The sequence below is a fragment of the Drosophila erecta genome, unplaced genomic scaffold, assembly GCF_003286155.1.
Source record: "Drosophila erecta strain 14021-0224.00,06,07 unplaced genomic scaffold, DereRS2 tig00000092-arrow-pilon, whole genome shotgun sequence".
NCBI classification, from domain to species: domain Eukaryota; kingdom Metazoa; phylum Arthropoda; class Insecta; order Diptera; family Drosophilidae; genus Drosophila; species Drosophila erecta.
Window position 1 is genome coordinate 2,524,197 of NW_020825207.1, and position 21,576 is coordinate 2,545,772.

Below are 21,576 nucleotides of genomic sequence, written 5' to 3' on the forward strand. Positions count from 1 at the left end.
CGGACTGGATTAAGACGACAATAGAGAACGATTATACCAATGATAAACCACAGACTCCAGTCATCTGCCGAAGTAAAATGCAGCATCAAGATAATTTTTTGTGCATTGACTGTGGCGATGCCAGAATCGATGCGTATACGGTAACGTTACATACGGTTAAGTTTAACAAACTTAATCGAACATATAGTACATTAAATGTAATGTTTTCCCATCGATTTGTACACCGATTTTTAAATGCCACAATGAATGGTATACCACAAAGACTTACCAACATTATGGACATCGTCAAATTAAAATATTAATTAGAAGAAATCCGATAGTTCCTTTTGGATGTACTTAACTTTATTTATATGTACTTAATGCGTATATTTAATTTGATTAAATACAGTGACTATGTTGTTTGCACATTTACGATAAGACAATGCGAAAACATTATGTATGCACGTACCTAACTGCAAAGCTTGCTTTTTAATTTTGTGTGATTTGTGTGGCTTGGATTTGTTTCTCATTGCAAGAGCTTTAATGTCTATTCAAAATATTTACAATTCACTAAGTTGTGGAATCATGTGTTGTGCGTTTTGTGGTAAAGCTTGCGCACCTGGAAACGCCGCTGCAGCGCAACTGCGTTATGGCAAAATCGAAACTAAGGAGGGCTCATAATGGAAACAAAAGTGCATAGATAAGTATCAGATCGAGGTCAGTTGGCTCTCTGTTAAACAAAGGTCTGCTTGGAATGATTCATTTAAGCTTATCGTTTACCAACACATATTGTGTATGGATTCAACTCCAAAACAATTTTTGTGATCCTTTCAAAATCTGTTAAATGTTATACAATCTTATCTTGAAAAGACAAAAGGTCCAATTGACATCCTTAATATTTTTGTTGTGTGTGACGAAACGGAGTGAGGGTAGAACTTAAAACGAGCATTAAATAATCGGAATGTTTTGAGCTTTAGTGCTTCGGATCCTTGTTGTAATCCACATAGACGCGTACTACCTCTCCGGAATACTTGCGCTGCGAGGGCATAAAGTAGAAGTCGGGTGTATCGGATCCACCATTTTGTCGCGGATCGTCACGCGACCGGTCGTAGCCAGAGTCCCGATCGCGATCCTGCCGTTGGCCTCCCTCCCTCTCTCGCTCGCGTTCGCGCTCCCTATCCCGGCTTCCTTGGCGCGCGGCTCGCCTGTCGTGAGTGTAGTAACCCGAGGGCTGCATGCTGGCCGGGCTCTGCTGGTATTGATGCGCCTGCCGCGGTAGGGAGTAGGCGCGCTCCGCATAGGAGCTGCGGGAGTAGGGTGCTCCTCCGACGCTGCTCTCCTGGGTGGCACGTCCGTTAGTCCGACTGCCGTTGCCATTGGAGCTTTTGCCCTGACCGTTTGGACTCTCGTAGTACATCTGGGACTTGCTGGTGGGCGAATGGGACATGGGAAGGGTCGTCTGCTGGCTGCTCGTGGTCGACTGATGGCGGTTGCGCGTCTTCTCCTTGCCCGAGTTGCTGTTGGAAATGTTCTTCTCCTCCGTTTCGCCATAAGGATCAAAGGCATAGTTGGTGTTCGAGGCAAACTCCTTCCAGGGTGAGTTTTGGATCAGTTTCTCCTGCAAGTAGAATGAGATTTTAGCGTGATTTAGTTGAAATTTCGGTGGGCTTCCGTCAAGTTACTCAGCCAGTCAGCAATTGGTGTGACAATTTTGGGAATCGTTGGGTGGACCATGTACAACGCAGACAACAACATTTTATCGCAAAATACTTTATCAAATCATTATTCTAGGTTTTAAGCTGTTCTGCAAAGGTGCCGGCGTTTAATCCGAAAATACAATTCTAAAACCAAGATGCAGGAGGATTCTTTCGAAACATAATATGTGGTTAATAGACAGACGGTGAAGTGTTCTAGGGATCTAACATAGGATTTAGAGAGCAGAGCAGGATTTCAAAGATTCCAATTGCCCAAAATTGTTGGGACCTTACGTAGCACATATCAAATACTGACTGGTCAAGAGAACCGCACACAAATGAATGGGGAATGCAAATGGATGTTAATTATATAGAACTGGAAACACAGAAATGGGTTAAGTAACAGTCGCAGAAAGAGAAGCAGATCTGAGGTTACCGTCCAGAGAGGCGGGGTGGTGGGTTAGGTGACGAGGTTAATACAACAATAGATACCACAGAAAATATATAGAGTTTTCAATTACCGATTTAGTTATGGAATTTTGATAAACGCGGCACCTACGCAGATGCAGATACAGTACATAATCAAGAGGTTTCCGGTACTTAAACTAACTACAAGATGGGTTCGGTTCGGATTAAAACGTAAATGCGCTTAAGGCAGTTGTAGCTGATGCTCGGTTTACAGGTGGATCGGGCAGTAGGGCAGTATTTCTAGGGCGTATATCTGATCTGATCTGAATTTAATTTGTAGAGTGAGTCTTTTATAGGTCGCTAGAGGGCTGATAGTAGCGCTGGTGCTGTCGCTGTTGGTACATGCGCCACTCTTCGGGAATCACGTAAACCAGCTTTGAACGACACGGTTTCAATGGGGAAAGATTAATAAGAAAGGAATGAAAGACGCCAATTCGACACTGAGAAGATGAAGCTCCAACAATTGTTGGCATTAATGCTTTAATACTTACTGTCCATTAATATGTATTGATTTCAATGAATATATAGTGGGCTTCTCTGTGTCGAAGTGGCTTATGCTGACCTTATATGCTCGTGTTATTTCCATATCACTCACCTTCGTGTTCTTGCTCTTTCGCGAAGTCTTCCAAATGGTGCAGAATGCCTGGATCAACGCGATGAGCACCAGGGCCGCAATCAGTCCCAGGACGATGTACAAACGTGTCTCCGACAGGTCAAAAAAGGAGAGCAGTGTCTCCTTGGCATCGGGCTCGGAGGAGCTCTTGTCTACACGAAGAAAAAATTCGGTCAGCTCATGTAAGCATTTTTATGCACGCTTGGGTTCTTACATTCTAATGCCTCAAAGTCCAAGAACTGGGGATCCACCGTTAGAGAGCCGACTCGACCGGTGGCAATCTGATCCTTCAGAGCCGAACGAATCACGTCGGCGTTCTTCTGGGCTGCTGCCTCGCTGGTTTTGTCCACCTCGTTGGTTTCTAAGGCGTGCATCTTCTCCACATCCGCCTTGTCGAACATGGCCTGGACCTTGGCCACCATGGTGCTACCCTGCCTGAAAACAATTAATTCTAATTAATCAACTTCTACTTTACCTAAGCTATATGTTGCACTTACTTTTCAAAGCCCAGAATCTCCGTTTTATAGTAACCTGTCAACGGACTTAGGATACCATTGAATGAATCCGAAATAGTTGCCGCCAGATTGTTGAACTCCACGGTTCCCGGCTTTGGTGCCTCATAGGATTCGCCCAGGTTCATCAGCTTAACGGCCACGGCGTAAACAAGACGGCTTGGAGCCGGAGTGCTGGTGCCCACAAAAACGGACTCCAGTTCTGTGAAAGGTGAGAATAAGTAAAGACCTATTTATAGTTAAATGGATCCCCTACCCTTGCCACAGGATTTGATGCAGACACGCTGAGAAGAGATTGGCGGAACCTGCTCGTGTTTGCGGATCTTCTTGTTCACCACATTGAAGGCACCGCCCAGAACAGGGAAGAATAGATAGAGGCAGTGGTCGTCAGTGAAGGACAAGTCCTGTTCGTCATTGCTGACCCGCTTGCGATTGAACTCCAGAATGGTGACACCCTTTTCAATGCGTCCTGATGCGTTGTAGATGTCCTGGCGATCATCGAGCTTCGGCGGAGCGTAGCCCAACACCCAGGTGTCCATAAGGAAGGGTCTTCCGCTGCGTCCGTCCACCCAGCCAATGATCGCATCCGTTTGAGACATACGCTGATCATCGCTGAAACCGATTCCCGTCCAGGTCTGCGTGTTCGACGTTTCGATGTGCCAACGCATCTCGTCACCCTTTCCGACCGTCTCCCAACTAGCGTAGTACTCGCAGGTGTGCTCCTGGGGAGAGCAGTTGGACGGATACTTCCAATGACCAAAGCAATCGTTATCCAGCACATTGGTGCCCAGGTCGTTACGGTCCGTGCTCGTGGCAGACTTTTCTTTTTCTGTTCAAGCATGGGTACGTTAGAAAAGTGGCATATATATACGGTACAATTTTCTAAGTTTAAATTGCAACATACTAATTGACAAGAAGCTTGGAATTCGTTATGCATTTAATATTTCTACTATTTACTTTGAAGTATCTGCCGTTTTTGAATCTTTTTAAAACTGAAATTTGTAGATTACTTACCGAAGAAGTTGATCTGGGTGACGCCACGCTGCATTTGGTGTCCGTGGTATTTCAGTTCATCCTGCTGATAGAAGTTTTTGACCGTTGCGGACTGCGTTTCCAGACCAGAGGCTGGCACATGCACATATGCTTCCGGCTCCTGACCCTTGGCCCAAATCACATGGGTGAGCGCATCGTCTAGGGTGTGATCAGTGGGCTCATTTGCAACCAGTTTTTTGCGGAAGATGATCGTGGTCACACCATCCTCCTCAAAACCCGTGCCCAAGGCCAGGTTTGACTTGCCGCCGAAAAACTCGTCGATGTGGGGCGTCGATCGATCACGGCTATAGTAGTCACCCACTCTGCTGGCCATTCCTCGGGCTGCTCCGATCACGATGTCCGTGCAGTCCATTCCGTTGAAGTCGTGTCGTGGTGTATAGGGATTTAGGCGGTATTTGGGTGTTTCTGTAAATCAATGCAAGGTAATAGATTAATACGGATATCCGGATTTGATTGAGATTATCGATCCTTACCAGCTTCACGCCGTTGCCGATCTGTCTTGGTGCTAACGCGATATGACACACTTGTAGAAACTGAAGACACACCTTTTTTGGCAAAATCTCCAGCAACTCTTTTGGATTTTGTACTCTGGGCCTCCGGCTCAGACTTCGGTTCCGGTTCGCTTGTGGGTTCCGGTTCACTGGTTGGTTCTGGTTCGCTCTTGGGCTCAGGTTCGCTCTTGGGCTCAGGTTCGCTCTTGGGCTCAGGTTCGCTCTTGGGTTCTGGTTCACTCTTTGGTTCGGGCTCGCTAGTCGGCTCTGGTTCGCTCTTGGGTTCCGGTTCACTCTTGGGTTCTGGTTCGCTCTTCGGTTCGGGTTCACTCTTGGGTTCTGGCTCACTCTTGGGTTCAGGTTCGCTCTTGGGCTCTGGTTCGCTCTTCGGTTCGGGTTCACTCTTGGGTTCCGGTTCGCTCTTAGGCTCAGGCTCACTTTGTGGTTCTGGTGCGGCCCTAAGCTCGGCTAATCGCTTAGGCTGTGGTTCGCCCTTGGGCTCCTGTTCACTTTTGGGTTCGGGTTCACTCTTAGGCTCGGGTTCACTCTTAGGCTCCGGCTCACTACTGGGTTCCGGTTCGCTCTTGGGTTCCGGTTCACTCTTGGGTTCCGGTTCACTCTTGGGTTCCGGTTCACTCTTGGGTTCAGGTTCGCTCTTGGGTTCTGGTTCACTCTTGGGTTCCGGTTCGCTCTTGGGTTCCGGCTCACTCTTGGGTTCCGGTTCGCTCTTGGGCTCTGGTTCACTCTTGGGTTCCGGTTCGCTCTTGGGTTCCGGCTCACTCTTGGGTTCCGGTTCACTCTTGGGTTCCGGTTCGCTCTTGGGTTCAGGAGCAGAGGCTTCCAGCGTTGTAGTCAGATCTCCGATGTCCCGTACCAGCGGGAAATTCTTGCACTCCGGCGTCATGCCACGTGGTCTCCAGCCCAAGCCCACCCACGATGTACCATTGACCTTAAGCACCATCTCGATCTCCTTCTGCTCCTCAAGCAGCCTCCAGTAGACGTGGTAGTCAGGTGAGAGCTCCTTTTTGGAATACGAGGAGAGGTCGAGGCTTGTGCTCTTGTAGGGCGACCTTTTGTTGCATCCAATACCAAACCAGCCGAAGTTACAGTAGCATTGTTTCTTAGGCAGCGAGGTTCCACCCAAATCCACGCACTTGCCCTGAACCCCGCAATCGGAGTCGGCGGAGCACTCATCCTTGTACTGGCACTGCGGGCCATAGAAGTTCTTGTCGCACTTGCACCGCGAGGGGAAGTACTTGCCATTGCCGGAACAGGTCTCCTTGAAGTCCTTCCGCAGCTTGATGTCCACATCGGCGCAGGACCAGAAGCGGTAGCTGGTGGTCCATTCATCTGCCTGGCGAAGCAGCCGAAGAGTGCAGTTAAAGCATTCAAAGTCGTTCGGTATCTTCACTTCGTAAGACTGGGCACTATAGAGAAGAAGGTGATCTAAGTACCATCGCGATTGTACATTGTATAACCCATCCTCCGGCTGAAACTTACGTGACATCAGTGCTCACAAACTCCGAGTTATTTACATGTGGCGTTAGGTCCAGTACAGGTCGATCGAGGGCATCCAAAAGTTGCAACCGAAACCCGCCCTGGAAAAGTGGATGATAATTATTAATATGGTTGCGCCAAAACAATGACTGAGAACTTGTGATGCGCTGCCGTGCAGCCAGGCCACAAACATGGGAATCTCGAGACTCGGGGCTTGACTTTGACTGCGTGCATGTGAGGCAATCGTTTGAGAATGAATTCTCGGCTAATTAGCTCTCGGAGATGGCATAGGAACCCCAAGGGGGCGTGTCTGCTCCCATTGCGGCGAATCCATCTTACCTTGTGCGCATAGGCCAAATGCCAGGTAACGTTGAACTGCGTGCCAGACAGCAGCGATGTGCGGATGGAGCCTGAAATTAGGAAACCAGAGCGTGTTCAGTGGGCCGGTGATTACATGTGACAGTCGTCAAGTCGTCCAGGGCCATCTATTTGCCCAGATCCCGTCACATACATAATTAAATCCACTCCCCCTGGCATCGAACTGGTTCTGCATTGAAAGGCATCGAGTGCACCTGCATCTTGTATACCCAAACTCCCCCGGCAAATTGTGCATGACAGCCCAGCTGACGAGCTGGAATGCCAGTATGCACCAGGTGCATACAGTCATATGTGCATAGATCCAGCCCCAACATCTTTGTGAGCCCACAGCCTACCCAGACGAAATTCATACTCGTCTGTTGCATAAGAGCCGTGCGGTAATCTTCGCTGACCAGCTGTGAAAAAAGTATAGCCTGAAGGGGTTTTCGCAAAGAGGGAAAGGGAAGCACTAGCAGAAACTACTACTGGCCTAGAGTTTTTTAACCTAATGCCAGTAAACCTTAAGAATATTTAGCAAATTCAATGAAAAACAGGGAAGACTTCAATGGAAATCTTAAAGTAGATCTTAAATCGGGACGATGGAATTGATCGAGATCCTTGACTGATCCCTCCCTGACATATAACCAACATCATAGAGATTTTTCTCTGTGTCCAGATGGACATGAGTAGCTATCAATGCACAGCTCGCACATCGTTTGGCAGCCAATACACGGCGAACGAGTCGCTAATTGAGGCCATTAAACGTTTATAGCGAAGCTCGATCTCTGAAAGCGAAAGGAGGAGTGTCACTTTTCCGATGTCCCCGCGTTTGTCTTGTCCAATAAGGAAGCTGAAAATTATGATTACTGTTGGCACGAGATCGCGCAGCCAGGTTGGCCAAACTCGTTGAGGCTGGGAACACAAAAACGGCTGACCACTTGAATCACTCGATAGCTGTTCAGTGGTCGTGCGGCTGCCAGTTGGTCATCCCAATATGGGCATAAAATGGCAATTGAAGCGATGGACATGACGCCAAGTGGTTTTATCTAACCAACAATGGGGTATATGCAATAGAAGCGCCTCTTTCAACCACATTTTCAGAGTTCCTTTTTGAGGGTATTGAATGGTTGTGCGTCCACATCGCAACCAACTAACGTCGTTTGTGGGTCACTGGATGCTCGTTCTTGGCAACAAAACTCTTGGTTTCTATTGCGCAAGCAGCGGTGGAAATCAACTCCACTCAGCTGGAAACCAACTGGGCTTCCCTTGTTGGTTTTCTGGGCCACTGGGAAATGCAAATCAGTTTGAATCGAATGCGGATCAGTGCATTCTCAACATTTGATTGCACCTGACGGGCCGCAGACCTCACACAGCTTCCCATAACTCAGCCAGATTTCGCTTTGTTTTGACTCGAAACGGAAAGCCGCCAAACCAGCTCGAAAAATGGGTTAAGCGACTATCGATGATAAATCGGGTGTTCCCATTAATAAATCGAAACAACGGACAAATTATGCTCGAAAAGGGGCGGCTAACCATAGCTGCTTGGACCTGTATCCGAATCCGAATCCGAATCGCATCTGAATCCATGCACCAAATTGGCAGGTGTTTTTCGGTTATTTTTTACATTTCCCATGGTTCGAAGCGATCGTTCGAAGCTGTCTGGTTAATATTTTGTACGCCTTTTCGTGTTTCGTTTCTACTCCGTCATATTTCCCATGAGCAGACCCGCGAAAGTTGTTCACCTTTGCGTTTTGTTTTTGGAGGCTGCTCAAATTTCGTATCTGTGTGCTGGTTGAGCTTGAACTCGCCGGCGACGTCTGGCCATTTCGAAAGTCCGTCCCGCTCGGCCGCTGGACTCAAATCGGTCGGGGCCGCCTTGACTGACCGCCCCATCTCCGGCGGAGATGCGCGTGAAATCGGTTTATAATTGATTGGAAACTTGGCTAATTTGATCATAAACTGAATGCCATCGATCGACGGAAGGAGGGCTTTCGGGCCTAGTGCTGATTGAATTTCGATGGCCTAATAATGGTGCTTGCGTCAAGTAGGGGTGTTTTTATATTAATATATATATTTTTTTATTTCTCTATAAGTTTTCACACGGTAGTTTTCATTAGAAACCGATTGTGAAGCGATTGAAGGGGATATTCGAAACTCTTAGCACTGTCGATGGGCGGCATTCTTAGCTTAGATCTCCGGCTTTATAAAATGCTAAGAGCAGCAGTTTTATGGAACTCATCACTGTGGACTTGGGTGGAATAGACCCCTGTGGGTATTTTTTAATGGGTGGCATTACATCATGCTCCCCCCGCAAGGCAATTTGCCGTTGTTGATAGAAGAATGTTCGCTTGCATGCATTCTAATTGCATGTGGCCAAGTACAAAAGCAAGCGAGCAGAAAAGAAGAAATCAACAGCCAAATATGGTCGACGCCTCTCACGAAGCCGTAAACAAACACTTCCGCCTTGCAGACACTCTACTGTACAGGGTGCACTGCGAAAGGTTGACAAATACACTTCCATACAGCGCTTGCCTCGCCTAACGAAGCGTTGCGCTTGCGCCGTGGAGGGCAATAAATTTCAGCATTTCTTGCCGCCAAAAGGGGGAGGGGCGTGCGCAGTGGCATAAGTAACGTGCCATAAAATTCATTTCGCTTTGGCAACCCTACACAGGCCGTCGGTTGCCACCGTTCGACGCCGTGTTCGCCACTGCCGCAAACTAACCTGACCAAGTGGCCGACGTCTGGAGATCTTTGGCAGCTCTAGATGTTGCACGGAGCACAAAGCCCAAGACTCACGGAATGCTAAAGTTATAATATCAGGTTTGAGGCAAGTTGTCATGTTGCACCAGGATATGTAACAATAACATAGACATTCGTAAGCTATGTAGATTGATTAAATTTAGGTAAACCTAAACTTCTAAAAATCCCAAACAAGAATTATTATTTTCAAGCATGCATTATTTTCCTCTGTGCGCTATTTGCATACCCTGTGGTGTAGCTACTGCTACTGTGGTCAAGGAGTTTCGCTTTAGTTAATTGCTCGTGACGTTGGTTTGGCCAGCCCCTTAGGAGGCCTCCGACCGATCCGATCCGCTCCTATCCAACCCAATCCAATCCATTGCGATCCGATCCACTGCTCCACACTTGGCCCCACAGTCCACTCCACTTGCCGGTTGGTATTTATGGCTCCAAATGCACTGGGCTGCAGATACATTTCAGTGTGTTCTGTGCTCGAGGAGCTGGCTACTTGTGCATTCCCCAGCAATATTACGTATACGTAGCGATGTCCGTGTCGACGGCTTAAATGTCATTTATGACCGGCGCTCGCATTGATATTCTGAATGGTTCACAATGCGACATTTCGCTGCGGGATTAAGCCTAAAATATGAGCTCGAGTGCAGTTCGCAGTGATAAATGGCCATTGGTTTCTGTCGCGAGTCGCGACAACTGCGATGATAAATCTCTTTTGGAGCTTATTGAATGTTGCTCAAGTCGGTGGCTGCGGTTGTTGCGATTGCGGCTGACTAATTGACATTTGCATTGAGCGGATTGCTCTTCTAATTATCGGAACCGATGTGGTATCAACTCCATTGGATTGCCGGATTGCCCAACCGATGTTCGCTGGCATCTGCCGACATGTGACACAAGAGGCGACCACAACTTGACCTCCATTCCAGCGCACTCAGCACGCCAGCAGACAATTACAAGCCAAGAAAAGAAACATGAAGACAAAGCCAAATCAAAACAAATCGTGTGCCAGCAGACACTGAGACAAAGGCTGTGGAAAAGAGTGTCAAACACGAACAAATTGAGATGGATTAGATTTGAGAGGCTGGAGTGGGTTCGAGAGGGGCCAGCGCAATGCAAACAAGATGCAAAACGCTGCGCAGAGGTCAGCAGTCAGCCCATTCCAAGCCCTGCGTTTTTGTGGCCCAGTGAACCAGTTGCATGCTGCCGATGATGATGGCGATAGAAAGGGCAGCAGCAGCAAAACAACCTCAGCCTCATTTGGTTGTCACTGTCGCTTGCAGATACAGCTGTATACAGCGACCCATTCGCAGATAGATCATGGAACTAGATGCACTAAGTCTTAAACATCTTGAATTAGATGTACTTGGATACATCCAGCTTTAGGTATTGCTGTTTGCTTGTACACAGAACTAGTAAGTTAGATTGCATATCATTTTGCTGATCCTTCATTATTACAAATGACTCCATCTACCTTGGATAAAGTTGTCAACATGTTCGTCATGCCGTAATCGCGGATGGTGGCCGGAATAAGTCGCCGCTCGCTAATCAAGACGCTCTGCCCCCGGCGACTTCTGTGTGCCGTAATGCACAAGTGAAAGTTTTTCACTTGCAGCATGTTGCATTCCACTTTGCCTCTCGTTGGCGCATACATCATCATCAAGACGGCCAGTGAGCTGGAGCGGCCTAAACCGCAGTTGCAGTTGCAGTTGCCATGGCTAAGACCTGCTTTTTGGCCAGCTCGAGACGCGTTTGGCAAGCTGCAGCAAACAGAAATCAGCGAACAGCGAACCGCAGCCGCAGGCGAAGGCAAAAGTTGTCATGCCCCAAAATGGGTTAAACGTGCCGCCGTTGCCCACATTGCGTATACGCAATGTGCGCGCGTATATATAATTAAAAAACCGGGCAAAATCAAGCGAAATGAAACTGCAAACGAAATTGAAAACGAAAACAAAAATATGGGCAAAAGTGCTGCGCACAAAAATGTCGCTCAACGGGTTGTACACTCTACAGTGCACAATGTATGCACATTATTGGAGTGTGTGAGCCATACTTTATGGGCATAACCATGGAAATTGATTTGGCATTTTGATGCGGCACACGTGTTCCAGTCGCCAGTTGCCAGTTGCCGGTTGCCAATTACCAACCAACTCAAGGCAATTGTCGGCTCCGAGTGTACTGTCTATAATTGATATGCAAACAGTATCGATGGGACTATCCCAAAAAGCATACAGAAAAAGTGAAAAAAAAACCCCTAGCCCCCTTGAAATCAAAGGTGTTATTTCAATTAATTTTTGAAAGTGCATAAGAGCGCCAAGAGCCAACGATCATATCATAATCGTAATGCTTATAATTTGTGTGACCCAATTTCTTTGGCTGCTCCGCAGTGGATCCCCACTCACCTGCGAACAAGTGAATGGCGGTCGAGTTGCTTCTCCCCGCTCGCGATATGCAAATTAATTGGTAACACTTTGCTGCAGAGCCAACAATAACAATAACAACAGCCAGCTGCATTGAGCAACATGTATGGCATATAAGTATAACAATAACAACGGAGCATAAGCATATGCATATGCACATTATGCAAGCGAGTGCAGAAGCAAAAGTTTTCTGTTTTCAGTATTCAGCATTCAGCCGCAAACTGCACGTCTCTGAATTATGAATACATTCAGCCAGCGTGCAGTGCGTTTCACAGGTGTAAGTCATTAGCAGCCTCGCTCGAGTGACATGAATCGATATCATTTCCATCGATTCAAGGCCTCAGCTCGTGGAACATTGTGGCTTTGCTACCATTTTGCCTGCACCTAGTTTTCAACTCATTTCTTAACAAAATTATGAACGAGCAATGCTATCAAATTGGGTCTCCAATATCATTTTCAATTCATATATAGTAGTTATATAATCATTTTAGGCAGATGCTGCGCAGCATTTCGGAACCATCCTTCAGCTCTCACTTAAGCTTATGAAACGCACTGTTTTCCTACTGCTGTATGTGTGAATTGAACGTGCTTGACCAATTACAGTCGGCAAACAAAGCGCACATAACCAGGCGTAATAAGCCATAATATTATAATCAAAGCGTGCCTGGCAGACGAGCCAGTAAACCAACACAAGTTGGCCAACAATTGGCAATTGGGAAATGCACTTTCTGTGCATATGGCCCTGTTTCAGTTGCCTTATTTCCCACGAACTAGATCTTAATCGGCGCAATGCATTTGCATAGGATTCATTACATTTTAATCGAGCTCATGTTAAGAGTATATATTGAAGTGATATTTTCGCCAGCTTTGATGAAGTGATAAATATTTGAGTTGGAAGTGAATGAAATTAATGAATTTTCGTGTCACATTTCTATGAATTTAGCACGATTAACACATTCCAACTTATTTTTAAAAAACGACCAAAAGTGTGATATGCTGTACGCTATGGGATTTATCTAAAGCTAAGCTTTTTCAAGGCGAGAAAACCAATCGATGTGCAAATTATATATCAGTGTACTTTACCCCTTCTAGGCAATCCAAAATCCAGGTCACTTTCCTAGCAAACAAAGCTCTCCGCAAAACACTCACCTTTGGGCATGCCACATGGCGCCTTCGTTCGCGCATTGTCCAGAAAGTCCAGATCGAACTTGCGGGCAGGTGGATAGGTGAGGGCCACATGGGCCTCCGATCCGAGGTATCCGAGGTAGCAGCACCAGGTGGCGAGCAGCAGCAGGGCTCTTGTGGTCCATGCGAATGGCGAATGTCTTGTGCTTTGTATAGACATTTTGTATAATTTATTTCTTTACAATTTTCGTCGATTGTCGGGGAGTTTCCTTTCGCATTAGCACCGCTTGGCGTGTTTATTGAAGCGCTTCTCTTTCTCTTCTGTACAATTTGTACAATTGATTTTTACGGGGATTTCGGCGGTGTTTTGGAAATTATATAATTAATTTCGCCACAAATTGGACGTACATCTCAGCCGGCAACGGTTGACTCTGAAAGATGGGGATTTATAGAGAAATATTTATTAGCCAAGAATTGCAAAACTTTTGGGTACTGAAGCTGGAGTATCTGCCAGATGGATCTGTGAAAATGATTTGTTGCATAGACCCAAACAATGACAAGGAAATTTCCCACAGGTCCATTAAAGTTTCTTTTTGCCGAGAGTGCCGAAAGTGTGGAAAGATGCATACGTTTCTCTTTTATTTGTTCGCAGATTTCCAGTGTGACAGGCAGATAAATCGAAGTGATCCTCCTGAAGTGCGGTTCAATGCCCCATTGGAATTAAAATGTGGATATGGTTATCGGACGCCTTCGCCAGCGAGTGAAATCGAAGGTCTTGCCGCGTTCAAAAAACTAATCAAAGCCAATGACAGCTGCCCCCAAAGAGCCGAGTTCAGAAACTATAAGATACTCAGATACTTAGCTACTTGGGCATTGCTCTTGACGTTTCTAGCGCCAAAGTCCGCCAAAAAAAGCTGGCCTAATGAAACGACATAAATCGCGGAACCGAGCTACCTGCTGTGGGATTGGTTTTATTTTTTCGTGTGGCACCCGGTCTAAACGACAACAAATGGCGTTGAAATGGGCGTAAAAATGTGGCACGCTGGGGCCAATTGTTTGGATATGGAAAATGGTGCCACAGTTTTGACAAGCAAATTGCATGCTGCATGAAATCTCTGTTTTCTTGCCCCAAGATAAATCAACGACAATTGGTGTTAGTTGGTCTCGGGGTCTGGCTGATTGGCGAATAACTCCACGAATCTCCGCAATTGGGAACGGACAGCCTCACCAACTTGACCACCACTCCGCCGTGCTCCACTTTTCCCAGAGACATCTCAGTTAAGCAGCGGTGGCACCCAGTAATCACCGACTCATTGTCCAATGCCAGACCCCCAGAAATATCTACTCAAGATGTATACATCCATATATATACGAGTATAAACATTTTTATAAGCCATAACGGTGCGGCGACTTCCGACGCGCAGCTGACGCTTTGGGTGACCGCCTCGTTTGGTTTTGATTACTCTAGACCAAGCGAACCTGGCCAACAACTGTCTGGCATTGAGAGCAGCGGCACAATGGTAACAACATCAGCAACATCGACTGTGACGACCACATGGCCTGACATTGAAGTCGCCAAGCAAAACAAAATCGAAAAGCATGTAAAAAATGTTAATTAAGAGTCGGCGCACATGAGCAAATGGAGTCGCATAAGTCGAGTATCTGGAACAGGCTTTGCAACTGGGCTAGAACTGTGTACTAATTACTTATTGGTCATTTTTATGCCACACATAAATCTTATTTCGTTTATTTCTTATGACTAACCCAATGATTTCTTTATAGCTTTTCTGAGCTGTTATCCCATATAGTTAAGTTAATTACACGCCTATAAGACATAGTTACAAGCTAGAAGTAAATAACAAGACTACTACCCACAAGCTGCAGCTTAACTTTAATCTCATCTTAGTTCATTAGCTAATGATAAGTAATCTCCGCAATCAGAAATTTGTCATGACCATCTAAAAGTTTGATCCGCTTGGTGTTGAAATCGATCTGCGCTCTTTGTGCAATCCAATCTTCCCACATTTGAAGCAAGAGCAGACCATAAGTAAACTAATGGCGCCCAGCTGGAGACGCCGCTGCCAAGAAAAGTGGCCAACTGCGGGCTGGAAAACTGCGTGATGCCAAGCCAACTGACGGCTGGCCGGGCTGTCATGAGTTGGCCAAATCGGAGGTTCGTTACCCAACTGACTAAGGGAAATCGCTTGAGCCTGGAGTGGAAGTTGGAGCCGACTTAAGGGGCTCAGGTGAGCAATTACTTTAATTGAATTGCCTCTCGAGTGCTTTGCATTTCCACTAATTAGAACTGAGATGTAATTAACGAGCCGCTTGGCCGCAAAGCAAATGCCAAAGCGAAACATATTCGAATGCAATTCACACGCCATTAAATTGAAGTCTTCAACGCGACTCGAAGCGAAACACTTTGGATGAAAAGAACACTTGACTCGGTTTCTACGACATATCGATTATGGCCAACCGAGCTGCGGACATAAACATTTGGCCACGCTACTCATGTTCGATTCACGGCGACAGCGAGTGGAAAAAATGCAGTCCAACTGGTTACGAAATATTCGAAAAGCTCATTCATGTTGGGCTTTAGATACGATTTTCAAAATACGCCAGCCACCGACATTTGTATCTGTATCTGTAATTGTATCTGTGACTGAGCCCCTTTTTGTGTGAGTGTAGCTGGGCACCGGAAACCGGTTACTGGCCCCAAAACAAAATATAGTCAACTATTAATGGATCGGCGATAAATCGACGCTATCGGACCCGGCCAAAGTCGGACTCTGGGGCGGCAAGTGTATCGCCTATGGCCGCTCCCAAAACGACCCGAAATTAGAGCCCCAGATCTGCGGCACACTCTTGGCCAAAATACTCCACTTGAATTATGCTCGAGCGCTCCATTTCCAGCCAGCCAAATTAGAGAATAACATGGCAGCCAGCAATTCGGCTGGATAAGTACAAAATGGATAAGTAAAAGAGCCGAAATTGATTTTAAATGGGACCGAGTTGGCCATTGGCGATTGTGTAACCACTTAGCTGCCGAGGGAGGGGGTAACAAGGAAAACAACCTCGCAAAGATTCGACAAACATAACAGGTAGTAACAACGTTCAAGAGAGGTTGTTCTGAAGAACAGCATTTTGATCGCTTCCTTCTGCACACCACATAAAAAGCATCTACTCAATATGTACGACAATTATAATAGACTTCTCCAAGTATCTTTAGAAAATAAATTTCTCTCAACAAAGTTTTAATAAGGCGAACGAAAAATAAATTATTTTTGACTTAGGACCTCTAGTTTTTAACATTTAGCTTATCAGTGTGAAATATTTTAACGACCTTAAGACATACCTGCAAATGTTATAACCCACTAAAATTAGGAATGTATTCCGATGTTGATAGCCAAGCGGACTTTCGAATCGGGCGTTTTTGCCAAACACTTCGATCTCTTGATCGCCGCACCACCCTGCGTATGGGTGATGTGTGGATTTTGGCCAGCGGCTGCTAACGGTCCATGTGACTGGCTACTCGATGGAAGCCACTCAGATCTGGCGGCTGCTGTGTGGTGCGAAAATCAGCTCGTCATGATGGTTATGCGAGTGCGGTTTCTTGCGCTGTTTGAGTTAAACATATCGTGTTTGGATTTCTATTTGCGAAATTTCTCAACTTTAATGTCACGCACAACGAATCCGCCACCGAACTTGGACGAAGAGTCGTCGATAATATGTGATTGACAAACATGTGTGCCAAGTTGGCTCATTATAATTACTTGAGTGCACAGAGAAAAATGTTTTGGTCAAAGTGGTGCGCAATGGACCGAGTAAATACTGTTATATATATTCCATTAAATTGTTACATACGAGTATATGCAACTTGATTCAATAAGAGAAGCAGAGACTCCTGATAATAAACTGACAGTGCTAATGTTCATTAATCAATTCCATTGGCGGCGTCCACAAATCGATGACATCTTCGGTTCGCAGTGAAAGTTGCCTTAGTCGAATCCAAGTTTTTCATTGATTTCTGTTTATTTTCTATTTCACCTTCGATTTCGACTTGGATGGCGCGGAATGCAACTGAAGAAAAGTAAACACAAGCACACAAAGCAAACAAACCGTCACTTTCGATGGGTTTCTATCAATTATGAAAATTAAGCCATCACCAAATTGACAAATGATCCATCTTTGGCTCTTTCAAACACATGTATACCGCATAAGACCCCCACATTTCCGATACGTTGACATCGGGACCAATTTCCGCTGATTAGCATAGTGGAACCGTGTAATCCCGTCGAACTGGTGCAGCCAGTTTGTCTCCGAGGGTCTTTCGCTTTCGGCGGATATACTTATATCCGAAATTAAAATAATTCCATAGTTGGGCTCTTGATTTCTTCGACTTTCACAAGAACGAGCTACACGGGTTTCGAGGATCGGGGTCACTGATGGGGTCAGGGTGAATCCAAGGGTTAAGCCGCGGCCAACAAGCGAACAAACAAACAACAAGCGTTTATTTGCTGTCGCTTTATGGCCATTAAACTTGATCTCTAAACTGGCGAGAGCCATTCAAAGTACTTGTATCCGCAGCCGTAGCAAACTTTGCCTATAAGATCGTATTTCAAACTGCCAGCACAGAGATTAAATGATGGCCGTTTCGGCTGAGTGGGCCTTTGTTATTAGAAGCCAGACGGGCTAAGAGGTGCAGGAAAATCGCTGACAGCTTTATTATGTTTGTTTTTGTTTGTCCCCCACTTAGGCGGATTTACCCACAAAGCAATTCAGATCCTAAATGATACTTATTAGACTCAATGATAATTTGTTTTTAAAAAAAGAATTCAGAATTACGATATCAAGTATTTCTTTTTTTTGTATTTCTTTGTTATGCTTCCCCATAGAATGTGTAATATCCACAGCTGCTGGCAAGCTATTTATTTGTTAATTTCTTTTTCTTTTGTATTCTTTTTGATTTAAAAGTGGCTTTATTTGGTTGTAAAATGGCATTACATCGATGAAGCCAACGAATTGTCTACCGCTGAATTTTGCACTTACTAAAATCAAATTCACGACTTTACGTGGGCCATCAAAATTGATACGATCGAGTCGTAAATCGTATTTATAAACATTAAATCATTTGCGGGGCATTCAGACCGCCCTTCTCGCGGCTCCCCTTTTGTGCAAATTCATCGCAGCGATTGGCGTCAGACGATCGCAATGACATCCCCGATTCACAATCGCAGTCGCATCCACCTGTTAATTTATTAATGAGTTGCAGAAACCTGTTTGGGCTTTACATAAATACTCGCGTATAATCTTTACAAAATGTGCCCGCCAGTCGTTAACGGCAAATGCTTTTTAACTCTCTTTTCTTGGTGAATCGCGAGAATAACTTTCGCAAAAATCCATAAAAACATTGGTTTTCAGCAGAGGCATTTGTGTGTCATTTGGGGCGTGCTGGCCAAGTTTTATGAGTGCGACAGAAATTGGCCAGCATAAGAAATTAGCATAAAAAACTAAGGTCAGTCGACGAACGCCTTACGCATTCGAAGTGAATTAAAGCCAGCTGTATACGAGCCATGTTTGTTTGATTTTGTTACGGTCACTTTGCGTAATCTGATGTGCTATTATGACCGCTTACACGGGCCGCTTACAAAAATGCGCGGCATTGAACGGATCGCGGCTCAAATGCCAATCCACATGGGCCCAATACAAAAGACTTAGGCAACGAACGCACAGCATCTCGACAGGGCAGCGTAAACAAAATGATAAAAACAATAAAAAATTCAACTAACTGCCATTATAAACCATTTGGCAAATGAATGCGAAATATTCGTTATAAAACTGACACATATATGGTATGGCCGAAAGTGCTCAGGTTCGTTTCGAACAAGTGTACAAATTACAAATTGGTTTTTGTTCGACTTTGACAGTTCAAATTACTTCTGAAGAGTCAAGATGCGCTCCAAGGTTCCCCCACCTGTGCCGTGTATATGTTTCCAACCAGTTTGTTTAGCCAAGTGGACCCCACCCACCTCCTCACCCTCGAAACGACCATTAGACAAACCTGCCCGACGTCGACGTCAACGACGGCAAATCAGATTCTGATTCTGGTTTCGTTTGCCCTCGCGCATTCTCACTTTTTGATTTTTCTTTCTGCTTTTTGTTTTGGCCGATGGCTTTCTGTTTGAAGCTGTTACTTTTCGGGGCTTATTGGCATTTTTTGTTTATTGGGCGATGGAATTCGCTGCGTGTAAGTATGTTAATAATAGAGCTTGATGCGAGTGCCAGTAAATACGCTTTTAATGCCCCCCAAAATATTATGGGGGACGAGGCTCATTGAGAACCTGCGTGGCGTGGGTAGCCTGCCACAATCTCACACCGACTTGCCCGGGCTCATGTGCCTGTGTTAGACGTTAGATGTTGGTGGATGCCATCCGGTTTTGGCCTTTGCAGCTGCCAATGCTGCTCGGCTGCATTCCGGGCATGACTAAGAGAGCCGCGAGTCGCGGGAGTTATTACCCTCAAGGTCACTTCTGCCTAAGCTTCTGTTTCTCCGGCGGTCCAATCTCGGCATGACACGGCACTGTGTGGTCAAATCGATAGTGCGCAAATGGAAATAATACTCAGCAAGGTGATCATCATTGTTGGATGTGTGAGTGTGGAAGGGGTTGGTTCACAATGTGCGCTTATTTAGGCGATGAATTCTTAAACCATGTTCCTCCTTTAAAATATGTAAAATGTGCTTATAATTGTTGATTACAATATTAATTGATAGGTCTATCTAATTATATACTTGTTTTGATTCTTTTAGATCCTTTAGCAGCATATCATAGCTAGGTAATATGATCGGTGTTCAGCGAAGTAAAACCATATAATTTAACGAATAGAAATAATTAGAAATTAATTTTCTCCATGTACATACCTACACCCAGCTTTATGCCTGATTGGCTTAGAGGGTCGGCCATTAGCAGGGAACTTAGCTAAGCGGCTTAAATGGAATGGAGACAAACAGTTATCGAGGTGATGAAAACAAAGGAGAATTAATTAGATTCCGCTGCTGGATAAGGTAGACTAATGAAAGCTAAGAAGTCTGAAGTCGCCAATGGAGTTGGTCTCTGGAATACAGGTGACTCAGAGCGAGTTCGAAGTTTCTTTTTATTTGCCTGTGATTAATGGACTTACAGAGCGTATACGCGATTTCTGCGTTCATGCCATTCTTGGCCGACTCGCCCGGAATTGGTTTTTAGAAGTGATCTCATCTGCCGCCGCAGCTTCGGTTCTGGCAACCCACATCGATCTCCGTGGAACAATCCCAAAAAGCAGCTGTCAGCTGCCAAATGCTAATATGCAATAAATTATGCCTGCCACAGTGTGTGCGTATCGTATCGAATCGAATGGAAACGAGTGTGTCTATAATTACACAGGCTTCGTGGCGATTTTCACTTTTTTCCCTTCTTCCGCTGCGACATGTGCAGAGAATTCCAAAATATGCGCCCGTTTGCATTGCCAATTCAGCGAGCATTCCTGCTGCTTCTTTTTCTTGCTCTTCCTGCAAGACACATACTTATGTATATGTATGTAGGTTCAAGTACGCATGTACATATGTATATGGTATATGACCACACACAACAGCAAAACTACACGCCGAGAAAATGTTTACCCATCAATATGTAAAACTTAAAATAATAGCAAGACTATATAATTTGATGGATTGCTTCGAAAACAACATTGCCTGTTCAAAAATCAAGTTTATATAGAATACAGAAATTCGAGCCAACTACGTAAGATTATAATCATATATGAAATATGTATATTCCATCCCATCTTACTTTTCAAAATGTGCTTGTATAAATGGTTTCGAGGAGGATGCATTTCAAGGAAACTCACCTGAAGGAGGAGAACGACCCGTCGTGGCAAATGCCAGTAAAGATGTGGGCGGCGATAAGTTACGAAAAGCGCAGGCGCACTGGAAGATCGCAATCCGAATCGGAATCCAAAGCTAATCAAAAGTTGCAACACGCACGCGCTGCGTCGAGGGGCAACGAGGCAAGGCAACGAGGATGAAGGGTGGTGGAGACCACGACACACGATCAAAGTCAAAACAATGCGGCCGCGGCACTTTAAACTCTTTTTTATTTGGTTTCTTCAGCGTTCTCCGCTGGGGATGCACACCGCGCAGTTGCAATTCCAATTCCAATTGCAGCGGATTGCACCCACAGGTAAGTACTGAGTACTTTACACTCGGCGTTTGTGGGAGGTGATGTGTTAATCAATCAGCGAGCGCTCATCGAAGGTACACTATTTGCCACATTGATTTGGTTACTTCTGGCGGATTTGTTCGTCTGTTACAATGTATTTTTGATTTCTCGTATTTTGTTGCAACGGCTGTACGTGACTGCCGCGCACTTGCACAACAACCACAAAAATCCAGGGGATCCACGCTCCGGAAGGCACGAAAAATTCGACGACACCGCAAAGCGCAGCAGGAAATGGCAGACTCAAGCGCACCACACGTCCGCACTCCAGTGCGTCTCGATCGAAACTGAGCAGCGCAGCGGATAGCAGATGAGCTGCGCACAGCGCTCTCACCTGAAGCTCTGCTCGAAACTCTCTCTCTCTCTC

General features: G+C 45.6%; 1 protein-coding gene across 2 annotated transcripts; it reads right to left on the reverse strand.

Moving 5' to 3' along the window:
- Window positions 1–320: 320 nt before the first annotated feature.
- LOC6547374 lies at window positions 321–21,533 on the reverse strand. Of its 2 annotated transcripts, XR_001448488.2 has the most exons (12): window positions 20,842–21,533; window positions 12,982–13,388; window positions 6,647–6,717; window positions 6,311–6,408; window positions 4,793–6,237; window positions 4,281–4,724; window positions 3,523–4,095; window positions 3,252–3,468; window positions 2,969–3,189; window positions 2,737–2,906; window positions 2,195–2,515; window positions 1,480–1,597 (listed from the first exon to the last, which is right to left on the reverse strand). XR_001448488.2 is itself a non-coding variant. In XM_001976283.3 (11 exons), exons 2-11 carry the CDS (start codon window positions 13,175–13,177, stop codon window positions 953–955), a joined length of 4,080 nt encoding a protein of 1,359 aa, XP_001976319.1. In that variant the 5' UTR covers window positions 13,178–13,388; window positions 20,842–21,533; the 3' UTR covers window positions 321–952. The 2 variants fall into 2 exon arrangements, 1 of the variants encoding a protein (XP_001976319.1); XM_001976283.3 differs by lacking the exon at window positions 2,195–2,515 and having other exon boundaries at window positions 321–1,597.
- Window positions 21,534–21,576: the final 43 nt, after the last annotated feature.